The sequence below is a fragment of the Equus asinus genome, chromosome 15 (assembly GCF_041296235.1).
Source record: "Equus asinus isolate D_3611 breed Donkey chromosome 15, EquAss-T2T_v2, whole genome shotgun sequence".
In the NCBI taxonomy this organism is placed as follows: Eukaryota; Metazoa; Chordata; class Mammalia; order Perissodactyla; family Equidae; genus Equus; species Equus asinus.
Window position 1 is genome coordinate 38,161,937 of NC_091804.1, and position 12,048 is coordinate 38,173,984.

Below are 12,048 nucleotides of genomic sequence, written 5' to 3' on the forward strand. Positions count from 1 at the left end.
GCTGGCACAGGGACTCCTGGTCCCCAGGTCCTCCCTTGGCCAGAATCGCCACAGCGACTCCAGAGCTGACAATCTGGACCGTTCAGAGGCTGGCGCTGGCCAAGCTTGCCCGGGCCAGGCCATCCTGGAGCCTAGCGGGTCAGGGAAAGGAGTGTGCCAGGCCAGGTGGGGCTGCGGGGAGCTGCCGACCCCAGAGGCAGTGGCCACTCCTCAGCTCCAGCCGACACACGGCCAGGCGCGACGTGGGCCAGCGGGACCAGAGCTTCTGAATTTTCAAGAGAAACTAAAACTCAGAATCTGGAAGCGAAATCTGCTGGTCCTTAAGTATGAGTGTTTAATTTGAAATTATAAAAAACTCTCTATCGGGAAAAATAAAAACAAAACCCACATCTATTTCCAAGTTTCAGCTGGTGCGAGGGCCGGCCGTTTGAGACCTCTTGTCTCCCACAATAAAACGCCCCCTCGCTCTGAGCAAGGGGCCCTTCGCGCTCCATTGTGCACCGTCAGAAAGGCCTTCCGAGGAGGCAGGCCCAGGCTCTCAGCCCGTTTGCAGACGCAGCCGTCGCTGGGCAGCAATGTGACTTGCTCCAGGCCACAGAGACCCTGCTCCTCAGCTCCAAACCACAGCTGCCCCGTCCATCACAAGAGAACTCACTTTGCTCATTGGAGGCCCCCAGGGTGCTGCTTCCTACAACAGAGACTGCCCGAAGGCAGGCATCAAATCCTCCCTATTGACCCCAAATACAGACGGAGGGGACAGCTCTCCCCTTAGAGCGACTTTCCCAGGATGCAGACACTGGCCCCAGATAATTCCCGAGAAGCAGAGCACCACTGTGCCCGAATCCCCCAGGACTCACTCTCGTCTATTACTGCACTGAGCCTTGGAAACCCGTGATAGAGACACGAGCTCCCTCTCTGGGAGGGACCCGATCTGGGCCTTGAGAGAATGACCTCTGGGACAGGTTTGTTTGGAAGGAAAAGAGATTAGAAGAGAATGGGCTCTGGTCTGAAATGGCAGGACGGGGTGGGGGCATCCTGGCTCAGGGGGGTCCCAAGCGTGGCCGTGACAATGGGAGGGTCTTCAAGAGGAGTGCACCCAAGGAAGCCTTTCCTAGATGTCAGTGTTTTCCAATTGCAGGAAAGGAGAAGAAAGGAAGGAGGGAAGGGGGAGAGGAAGGGACGACAGGGAGGGAGATGGAAGGAGGGAGGCAGGCCTAGGACCGGTCTAGCAAAACAAGTCTGCAGGTCGAATTCTGTGGAGGCAATGAGATTCTCTGGCTGGGCAGAGGCAGCCAGGCAGCTTCCTAACAGTGGCCCGGGCCCGGGCAGTGAGAACCAGCTCACGGCCTGGACCTAGACCGACTGTCCCAGGGGTGCAGGCGCTGTGGCTACGCGGGCAGCTGTTGTGACTGGCCCACTTGCAGCCAGCATGGATTCTGATGGGCCGGAAACTAGCCCGGTCCGACCACGTGCTGATAACTGGAGCTCCCACCCGGATCCCAGATGCTAGACCCCGAGAGGCCTTGCAGGTTAAGGCGGAGGGCAGCTCAGTGGCGACGCTTGGACCTACCCTGACCCCTGGGCACATGGAAGACCAGGAACCCTGGCCCGACACCCCGGAGGAGGCGAGGAATGCCTGGAAACAGTCTCGTTTTTCCACCACCGCAGTGAGATGGGAGCTCCGAATGCAAAATAAAGGCAAAATACAATAGCAGATGCCCCCGTGCAATCTCGGGTAGTCCTCAGCGCTCCCCTGTGAGGGAAAATGCATACAGCCCCCACTGAGGAAGAAACTGGGGCTCGGAGTGGTGGCGTCACGGAGCAGGGGTCTCGGGCTCAAGGCCCCTGACGGTACAGATGGGAACCGTTCACCTGCGGCTTCAAAGCTCAGGCTGGTTCCACCCGGGATGCTGGCCACACCACCCACACCAGCAGGGTCAGCCCCAAAGGAACCCATCACAGGTCAGGACCTTTGTATTATAAACTGACTTTTAATAATAAAAAAATCTATCATGAATTTAATGGGAAGATCTGTACATTTTAAAGTAAACCAGTGCAGCTGCCCTCGCCTTCAGGGGCCCCTCTCCATTTCTTGCCACGGGGTCCTCATCAGCGTCGCCTGTGTCCAGCAACAAGCCCACTCTTGCAATCCAGTGCATGGTGGCGAGAGAGAGGGCGGTCCCTGGGGGCCCGGGCAGCCAGGAATCTGATGGGGCTTCAAGACACAGGGGCAGGGGAAACTCCCCCCCGACCGCGCCCACCGGCCCTTCTGCCTCAGCCATGACATTTCCCTGCTGGCACATGGGGCTGGAGGGGACAAACTGCCCAGGGGGTCTCCACGGGGGTCCCTGGGCTCAGAAGATGAGCAGGTCAGCTTCCTGTCCCAAATGCCCTGGCTCTGTGCTACCATCAAAAAAATAAATTACTGAAACCATCCCCATGTATTGCGGTGGCCCTACCTGCAGGACAGCCACTGTGTGCGAGAGCATCTCAGGCGGGTGGTTCAACCCCCTCCAGCCCCAAACCCCTGCGGCCAGTCATTCCAGAAGGGCAGGCAATTCATTCTAACGCTGACCCGGGGGTGGAAAGTAGAGGGCGGCCGGGAACGGCTCAGAGCCGAGGCCTGTGAGCGACACTTTAGGACCCTAACATTCAAAAAGATGAAATGTTGACATTTTTTGAATTTTCAATAATTTAGTTTTTTTTTCTTTTCTTTTTTTTTAGTAGAACTGGGAAAAGTTGTGATTACTACCTTACATTGGTCCCCTGTTAGACGATATACCTTTCTTTGAAATAATCTCACAACCTGGAGGAAAAAACTCAGACAACACCAACAACATAAAAACCTCAAAGTTCAAAAAACCGTAGAGATTTTACACCATATAAATAAAGTCGGAGCAAATCTCATGCCCAGGGCTGATGGCTCAAGTCCCCACGGTGGGGACGTGGAGGCTGGGCAGCTTTCGAGCGTCCTCTGGGGAACAGGTGCCGTGCCCTGTCCGTCTGTCTTTCCCGGCAGAGGCCCAGCTTTCCCGAGTCCACCAAGCAGGTTAGTACAGGGTTAGGGGTGAATCTGGAAGCTAAAAGGACGACGAGACGTGTGTCGCCTGGAATGTGGACTTCGAAGGAAACCAAGGGTTTCAAAAGTGCAGGTTGAGCCATCTCGAGGGAGCCGAGTCCGAGGGCCTCCAGCTACAGCGCCTGTGACTTCTGTGTCCCGGGGACTTGCAGGCAGGAGCCCAGGCCCCGGCTGCCCCCATCAGTTCTGCGGGTCCCCAGCACCCCTCAGGCTTCCGGCAGAAGGGTGGAGAAGGCACCGGCCCCGGGCCGATCAGCCAGCTCATCCGAGAGTGGGGGCACCATTTGTCCTCGTAGGAGGTGACGGAGGAGGCTGGGCAGATCCCCAAGCAGGCGGGAGCAGAGGCCCCGGGCCAGCTCTGGAGAAGGCCGTGTGGCCCCGTGTCCTCCCAAGTCCTGGCCCCGAGGACGCAGCCGAGCCCCGTGCATCTCAGAGGTCTCCGTCCACCGGGGGTTGGCAGAGGCGATAGAGCCTAGTGGATGGAGGCGAAGAGGATGAGGAGCGGCCGGGCGGCCAGGGCCGATTGTTATTACTCTATCAACTCTTCATAGAACACATAATCCACACCCAGAAAACAAAACTCAACAGGGATAAAAAAACAGAGTGAAAAACATTTATGCTGCCCATACTTCCCCCAGCCATCCAGGCCCCTCCCCACAGGCACGCCCTGCTCCCTCCAGACGGACGAGGGGTTTACAGACACAGCCGTGTCTGCGTGTGCGCGCCCGTGTGTTAGGACGTGTACATGTCACACGTTAGGACGCTGCACGTTTACACGTGTGGGGGGTGTGCACATCTTTCCACACTAACGGTGGTAAACTAGACACGGCGCTCCATCCCTTGAGTTTTCGCACTGCATCCTTCCTGAGGGCCTCGCCCTGCACACACGGGGAGCTGCCTTTTCTTAACGTCTGCACCCAAGACTCTCAGCTCCATCTTCCAGTAAGCAGGAGCCACTAACGGGTTTCAAGCAGGACAGACAGATCTGCTGTGGGGAAATGACAGCAGGGGGACCAGACAGGAGGCTCCTGTGGTGACAGGGGCAAGATAGAAGCAAGGCAGCACAGTGGGTTGAGCTCAGCTCCTAGGTCCAGCCTGCCTAGGTTAAGAATCCCAGCTCTGCCATTTACTAGCTGTGTGACCTCAGACAAGATATCTAACCTCTCTGTGCCTTAGTGTCCTTATCTGCCAAATGGCAGTAATAACAGTATCTTACTCACAGGCTGATGTTTGGAGTAAATGAGTAAAGGGACTGGAACGGTGCCTGGAGCAGGGTAAGTAACATACAAAAATGTTGCAAAGAAATGAGGGCTGAAAGCACAAAACCTGGTGAAACAGCAAGATCTGAATGCGAGTTACTGCACTGCACCAACGCCACTTCCCGGTTGTGACAATGTCCTGCGGTTATGTGAGACATTACACTGGGGGGTTGAGTGAAGGACCCACGGGGACTCTCTGTACTATTTCTGCAACTTCTTGTGAGTCAAACTATTTCAAAATAAAAAGTTATTTACAAATCGTGGGCAGATGCTGACAGCTAATGGCACAGTGGGGATGGGGAGAGAGGCTGGAATAAAAAGAGTTACTACTGGGAAAGGGGTGGCATGGAGCACCAAGAGGCGGTCTGAAATCCACGTGCAGAGACAACGGGGTCGTAAGGACAGGAAGGTGGCAGAGAAGCGGGGGTCACACCCAATCGTTGCCCTTTGGCGGCCCTGTCTCATCTTCCCAGCCGAAGCGGGAGCTCCTCTGGGGGTAACAGACTGAGTGGTATTGGTTACTCCTCAAAGAGGGGCCCCATAATGAGGGGTGAAGCCCCCTCTGAACAGCAGGGGGTCTGCCTGGGGTGAGGCCAGCAGTTTGACGTGAAGACCCTTCTGGGAAGGAGGAGACAGGAGAGAGGGGAGGGACCGCCACTCACCGTGGTGCGCCCTGAGGCATCTGATCCTTGACTCGGAGGTTTTTGGCCAGAATCTCTACCCTGGGGCCCTGGGCAGAAAGAACCATGAGGCCCGGACCTGCCTCTTCAGAGTTCAGGGCCCTTGAGGACACGTGCAGGTGGGGTGGTAATGGGGTGGGGTGAGGGCAGTAATGGGAGGCCCCAGAAGCTGACATCCTGGCCCCCTCCAGATGGGGAGAAGTCCAAGTCGGGAGCTGATGACCACCCAGTCCCCAGACGGCCCCTCCTCCCACCCTGGCTGAGAGCGCACCAAGCCTGGACCCACAACGCCCAGGTGCCCCCAGCCCAGCACGGCCCATGACACCTGGGCGCCCGCAGCCCAGCAGGGCCCTGGGGAGGAGCCAGCTCACCTGCTTCCGCATGATGTCCGTGGCCTGCATGATGCACTTGGGCAGCAGCCCGTGGCTCCGTGCCAGGATGGCCGCCTGCTCCAGGGAGACGCTGAGGGTGCTCCTGCGGGGAGGGGCAGGGGACATGGTTAGACGGGGCAGCCTCCTGTCCCATGGTGGCCTCGAGACCCCAGACACCTGGAAACGCAGCGCACTTGACCATCACGGCCCAGCAGACCCTTGGCCTCCGTCCTACTCTCTCCCCAAGCGAGCTCTGCCTCAGGGCCGAGAACCAGCTTCCCCATCCGGTGGACACAATTACACCGCAACCCTCACAGTACATTAACCTCTGCAGGTCCCAGTTCCCTTCACCACAAGGCATGGGCAATCGCGGTGCACCACTGACAGCTGGACCAGGTGGGGCGGCCTGCACCGTGCAGGATGTTCAGCAGCATCCCTGGCTCTACCACCAGATGCCGGGAGCACCTCCCTACCCTAGCTGTGACGACCCACAAGGTCTCCAAACACTGCCAAGTGTCCCCTGGGGGCAAAATCGCCCTCGGCTGAGAACCCCTGGAACAGGCCCACGGCACCGGCCGGCCGCGAGGAAACACGTTAATGCACATGGAACATCAACAATGGGGCTTGGTGCACAGTGAGCACTCTCAACCCCTACTGAGTGCCCGCTGTGTGCCAGGCGCTGCCCCGCCAGGAATAAATGAGACAGCAAAGGACATGGGACGTGGGACCTGATGAGGGCGGACGAGGAAAACAGAGTAGGGGAGGGTCTGGGGTGGGGAGAGAGTGCAATGGGGGGTCAGGGAAGACCTCTCAGAGAAGGTGGCATCCATGCCCTGGGATGGGACGAAGGACAGAGGTGGGAGAGTGTCCAGTGAGGCCAGTTTGGCCTCAATAAAGACGAGTGATCATTACTGTTAAGGCTGAATGAATGTTCAAGCACAACCATGACGCACAGGCTCTTCCACACGAACCACCGAGCGAGGGAACCAGGAAGTTGCACGGCCCTCCTGGGACCACGTGCTCCTGTGGCCCATTTCACAGATAAACCGAGGTCAGAGAGGACCAGGGCCTGGTCTGGACTCAACATGCAGTGGAAGAACCAGGATTCAAACTCAGCCTCCCGCCCCCTGTCCTGGGCCCCCAGTCGGGCCCCTGCCCGCCCCCACTCAGAGGTCCCGGCCGCTCACCTCTGCATGCCCGTGCCGCACATGGCGATCTGGCAAGCCCCCAGGCGGTAGCAGAGCTCGGAGGAGACGGGGATGAGGCCGGCGCCCAGGCTCGCACCAGTGCCAGGTTTAGGGTGGACGAGGGACTTCATGAGGCGGCAGAGCTCGTCCAGGGCGTTGATGGGGCGTATCAGCTGCGGGACACACACACCCCCGCACAGTTGGAGGAGGCCCCCACCCGGCCTTCCTCCCTGTCGTCGCCCTCCAGCCCAGCTCTGTTCCTGCAGCCGTCCTCCAGGCTCGCCTCACCAGGGGGCACAGCCCCATCAACCTCCCCCGAACCCTGCTCAAGCACTATCTGGGGCTCCCCACTGCCCCACAAGCTGGCGTTCAGGGTTCACAAAACATCCCAGGCCTAATCTTCCAGTCTCATTCTCTTCACCTGCCTAGGTGTGCCCACAACTACGCCTGAAGGAAGTGCCCTCTCCCGTCCTCTCCAGACGGCTGCCCCTCCCTAGAAGGGCCTTCCTTTCCGCCCCTCGCCACCCGACCGATCGCTTCGTGCGGGCACAAAACGGTGGTTCACCAGTTCTTTCTGTGCCACCTTCACTCCGCCAGCCAGACTATGAACTCCCAGAGGCCGTGCTCACCACCTCTCTCGGAGCCCCCAGCCCCAGTCCTGAGGCCGGGACCCCAAAACCACTGCCAAATTTGAGGCCTGGGAAGAGCATGAAAGGCCTGGAGCACAGTAGGAGGCACGAGCCCTCGGGAAGCAACCGTGACATGCGGGCCCTGGACAGCGGGTCTTTCCATCTCTCGAGAAAAGCTAGAAGCCTCCATTTTACGGGAAATCTTTTTTTTTTTTTAAATATTGGCCACAAATTGAAAACAAACAAGAAAAACACTGCGTGGCCACATCTGGTGTGGGGCTCCAGCCTCAGAAAAATGCTTTGATAAACCAGGCTGACGAGCAAAGCACAGGTGAGTGGTGCCAGGGAAAATAAATCATCTGAGGAATTCCAGGGCAGGCGGGGACAAAGCTGGAATTCCGAGAATGGGGAGGGAGCCATCCCAGGGGACCTCCTGGAGGAGGGGCTGCAGAAGCCTTGTCTGTCAGGACTGTGACCAGGGGCCACCCTGGGCCCTGCCTGCTGAGTCTTGACCTGAGAGCCCCCAGTCCTGGCTAAGCTCCAGAGAGGGCGAGGGACGCGGGAGGCAACCTGGTCTATCTTCACCACCGTGGTGCTGGCATCCGTGGGCAGGTTGGACCGTTCCAGGTAGAAGGCCCTGAGAGAGAAAGGCGGGGTGAGTGGAGGTGGGGTGGGGGGGGGGGCATCACGGCCACGGTCCTCCCAGCCCACCCGCCAATTCCGCAGGCCCTCTGTCCTCTGACACGGAAAGAAGTCCCTGAGCACCCCACACAGCCCTGCACCCACAGCCACCGGCTCCTCCAACAGCTGCGGGAGAGTAAGAAGGGGCTCCGGGCCCCTCAAGCGCCACCTTGCCCTGCTGCCGTCTGTCCAGGTCCGCACCCGATGCCCCACTCCGTCCCCATGTCCTGCTCTCTCCCCTCCGCTCACGGCTCTCTGTCTCCCGGCTCACTTCATCTCCCCTCCAGAGCAGGACTGGGCCCGAGCTCTCTCTCTAAAGGGCCAAACCGTAAACACTGCAGGCCATGAACCAGGCAGCCTCTGTCGAGACGCTACTCAGACGCTACTCAGCTCTGTGGTCCTCACACAAAAGCAGCAGAGAAGAAGGAAGGTGGCTGCGTGTCAACACAACTTTACTGACAAAAGGGGGTGGGCCAGACCCAGCTGCCTAGAATCCAGCTCCACGAAGAACAGGCTTTGCTGCTCAGTGCTGACCCCCAAGCAGCCCCCGGAGCAGAGCCTGGCCCACAGAGGCCTGGTTACCACGGCCCCGTGAGGACGGCCGGGAGGAAGGAGCACAGAGGCAGTATCTTAAACAGCCACCAAACGGCAGGGAACAGACGGGCGGCATCCATCAATCCAAAGAGATGCCAGTTTTAACGACAAGGCTGGGCGATTCCCTGAACGAAGGAAGGGCAGCATCGTTCTCCCGTTTCCAAACGGCACAGCTGGGTCCCAAGGGGGCGACGCCCCTACCCACACCCGAAACCCCAGTTTCCTAGTCCTCAGCTCCCTTTCCATGGAGGGAGGAGGGAGGAAGGAGGAAGGAGGTGAGGGGGAAGGGGGGAGGGGGAGGGGAAGGGGCTGGTGAGGGCGGCGGCAGTGGGAGCTGCTTCCCTGGGGGCCCAAGGCTTCCTCCTGGCGATGCAGCCCCTGCTCACCCCTTCGCTCGGGGGGGGGGGGGGGGTGTCTCTTCTGAGCAGGGGCGGGGGGCACACCCCTTACTCACAGCCTCGAGAATCCCAGGGCCCCCCGTCTGAGCTCCCACCCCCCAGAGAACAAAACAGGCAGTTCCTCTCAGCTGGACGGACCTGCTTAGAAGCCCAGTAGACCCAGCCCACAGCACAGCCCAGCCACTGTCAGCTGTGCGCCCTGGAGCAGGCTGGGTATGCTCCCTGGGCCTCAGTTTCCTCATCTGTAAAGTGGGTGAGAAGGGCCGACAGCGACTGTCGTGAGAATCTGACGAGCTGGCATGGGCGGAGGGTCTGGCACACAGTAGGTGTCCCAGAAGGGGCGTTCTACCCACTTCCACACAGGGCCTGCCTGGCACCTTACACACTCACGCCCACTCCCCGTGGCAGCGTCCAGAACCTGCCCCCACCCACAGCCCATGCGGACACCTGAGCTTGCGGTAATACTGCTGGACCTTCTCCAGGGACTGGGCGTTGATCTCCTGCTGCAAATCCTCCGCGGCCTGGCTGCCTGGAGGTGGCGGCCCCTCCACGTTCTCCAGAGCTGGGAAGGAAGGAGAGGGAGGGCGGGCGGTTGGTCCCGGGCGTGCAGGGCACCTCGGCCGTCCGGGTGGGCCCCGCTCAGCCCCTGGGGCTCACCTTTCGTGAAGAGCACGGTGTGCAGCCTCAGGCTGGCCCCGTTCTCCAGGCGCGAGGGCAGCTTGGAGAAGTGGTAGCTGTCGAGGTAGAAGACGATCCTCAGCGCCTGCCGGCTGCCCTCGATGTGGTAGAAGACGTTGGTGTCTGCGGGAGGACATGGTGGGGCAGGCGGCTCACCACCGAGGCCGGCGGGAGGGGCGGGGGGGCCTCCCACCGACCTCTGCTGTGCGTCCTGGGGCCTCCGGTTCTCCCCACCCCAGGGTGCAGGCTCCATCTCCTTGTACCTCACGGGCTGCATCCTGAGACTCCCACATCCTCCCACCCTCTCGGGGTGGCCTCTGAAGGCCCCGCCCCCACCCTCGGAGAAGCAGCCCCTGACCTCCCTTTTCAGCCCCTCCACAGGTCCCAGTTTCCACTGCTTAATCCTGGGACCTGACACTGGTCCTGCCCAGCTGGGAAGTCGTCCCTATTTGTCTTCAGGGCCTCACCAGTGCTCCCTGTACCCCTCGCCTGGTCGCCAGGGCCTCCAGCTGGCAAAAGCTGGGCTCAAACAGGACCTGCCTCTTATTTACACCCATAGGAAAAAGCTTCTGGCAGAGGTGGCACAGACACCCCATCCTGTACCCACGGCACACATCACTAATCGATCAATGGTTCTCCCTGAGCCCAACTCAGCTTATAGACAGGCAGCCACTGCCGACCAATTCTAATCGGGACCTGAAACGAAACTCGCTCTCTGTCTGGAAAGTCTGCACATTCTCCGTGGGGTGATATCGCCCCCACGGAGGTGAAAATTGGCTTTTGGGGGGAGGGCAAAATAAAACTTACTCTTTTTATGCATGAAGCACAGATATGCATATAGTACGTAAACAGATATACAGGATTTCTGTGGATTCAAATTTCATGGGGGTGTGGCAATTAGAAAAAAATTGTCTAAACAGGCTCATTACGGAATGATGATAAACAGAAGCTGAGAAACACTGGTCTAGCCTGAGTGGAGTGGTCTCACACTAGTGGGCTCCAGAACCAGCTGGAGGGCTGGTGAACACAGACTTCTGGGTGCTGCTTCCAGAGTTTCCGATTCAGTAGGTCTGCGGTGGGGCCCGAGAATTCGCCTAACGAGCTCCCAGGCGCTGCTGGTCCAAGGACCACACTCGGAGAACCCCACCTCCACCCCGAGCCCAGCGGTTCTCAGTCCCGGCCGCACATCAAAGTCACCTGACAAGCTTTCCTAGAATCCCACCGCCCAGGATCCACCCCACAGACTGAATCCAAAGCATGAGGGCTGGGGCTGGGGCTGGGGTGTCAGTCTCTTTGAAAATCTCCCTGGATGATCCCAGTGCAGCGGGGACTGAGACCCACTGGGCTGGACTGTGAGCTCCAGGAGGGCAGGAACCATGGCTGTATTTCTCTCCACTGCAGCCCCAGAACCGAAAACTATGCCTGATCCATATCATGTGCTCATAATTACGGATGGATGGGCGGGTGGATGGGTGAGTAAGTGGATGAGTGGATGGGTGGGTGGGTGGATGGGTGGATGGTGGATGGGTGGATGGTGGATGGGTGGGTAAGTGGGTGGAAGGATGGGAGAGAGGAAGAAGAAAGGAAGGAAGAAACTTAATTATGGTATAAGCCCTTTAAAAATCTTTATAAGGGGCCAGCCTGGTGGTGTAGTGGTTAAGTTCACGTGCTCCACTTCGGCGGCCCAGGGTTCACGGGTTTGGATCCCAGGCATGGGCCTACACACTGCTCATCAGGCCATGCTATGGCAGCATCCCACATATAAAGAGAAAGAAGATGGGCATAGATGTTAGCTCAGGGACAATCTTCCTCAAGCAAAAAGAGAAGACTGGCAACAGACGTTAGTTCAGGGCCAATCCTCCTCAAAAAGAAAAAACAGTCTTTACAAGTCTTCACCCCAAAGAAGGACGTCTCCAGACTGGACTTGTAGTAAGAGCTGGATACTGGTTATTCTCTTTTAAGAGCTGTTGGAGACAGGCTGGGTTTGCACAAAAGGAAACCCTTCTCTTTCCACGTGTGCCCCAAGGTTCAACTTCGGGATTCACGTTGGGGGCATGAGATTTGACAATGCTGGCTTCTGGGTCAACCCTGGGCAGCTGGCCTGGTGGCAGGCGGAGGGACAGGGTGACCCCAAGGCAGTCCCTTCCCCCCAGAACTCCGACTCTCACAGCGGAGGTGAGAAGAAACACTCACTGGCCACGTAGTTCTCGTCCAGCTGCTTGAAGGAGAAGGTGACGTTGTCCAGCTCCGACAGGGTCACCCAGATGTCCTCTAGCATGGTCCGTTCCTCCTTCTGCAGGAGGAAGATAGGATGGAGGAGTCTCAGTCTGCACCCCCACCCTGGGGTTTTACCCCGAGATGCCGCGATTCAACGCCAGGCAATGCCCCGGGCTGAGGCCGACTGGGCCTGAGGTCCCAGGCTGGGCTCTCCAGGCTGGACGCGAAATCGCGCTTGCTCTGTGGCTTGACCTGTCCCTCCCATGGTCAGAACC

General features: G+C 58.8%; 1 protein-coding gene across 1 annotated transcript in view; it reads right to left on the minus strand.

Annotated features, from left to right (window-relative positions):
• Window positions 1-2,839: 2,839 nt before the first annotated feature.
• PREX1 (phosphatidylinositol-3,4,5-trisphosphate dependent Rac exchange factor 1) overlaps window positions 2,840-12,048 on the minus strand; it is a 181,582-nt gene continuing 172,373 nt past the window's right edge. The window contains exons 33-40 of the mRNA XM_044748026.2: window positions 11,750-11,849; window positions 9,536-9,679; window positions 9,326-9,440; window positions 7,776-7,842; window positions 6,577-6,749; window positions 5,390-5,492; window positions 5,001-5,068; window positions 2,840-3,551 (exon numbers count right to left, since the gene is read on the minus strand). Of these exons, the coding sequence (XP_044603961.1) occupies window positions 3,509-3,551; window positions 5,001-5,068; window positions 5,390-5,492; window positions 6,577-6,749; window positions 7,776-7,842; window positions 9,326-9,440; window positions 9,536-9,679; window positions 11,750-11,849 (813 nt within the window). The 3' untranslated portion in view covers window positions 2,840-3,508. The remainder of the gene's footprint in view (window positions 3,552-5,000; window positions 5,069-5,389; window positions 5,493-6,576; window positions 6,750-7,775; window positions 7,843-9,325; window positions 9,441-9,535; window positions 9,680-11,749; window positions 11,850-12,048) is intronic.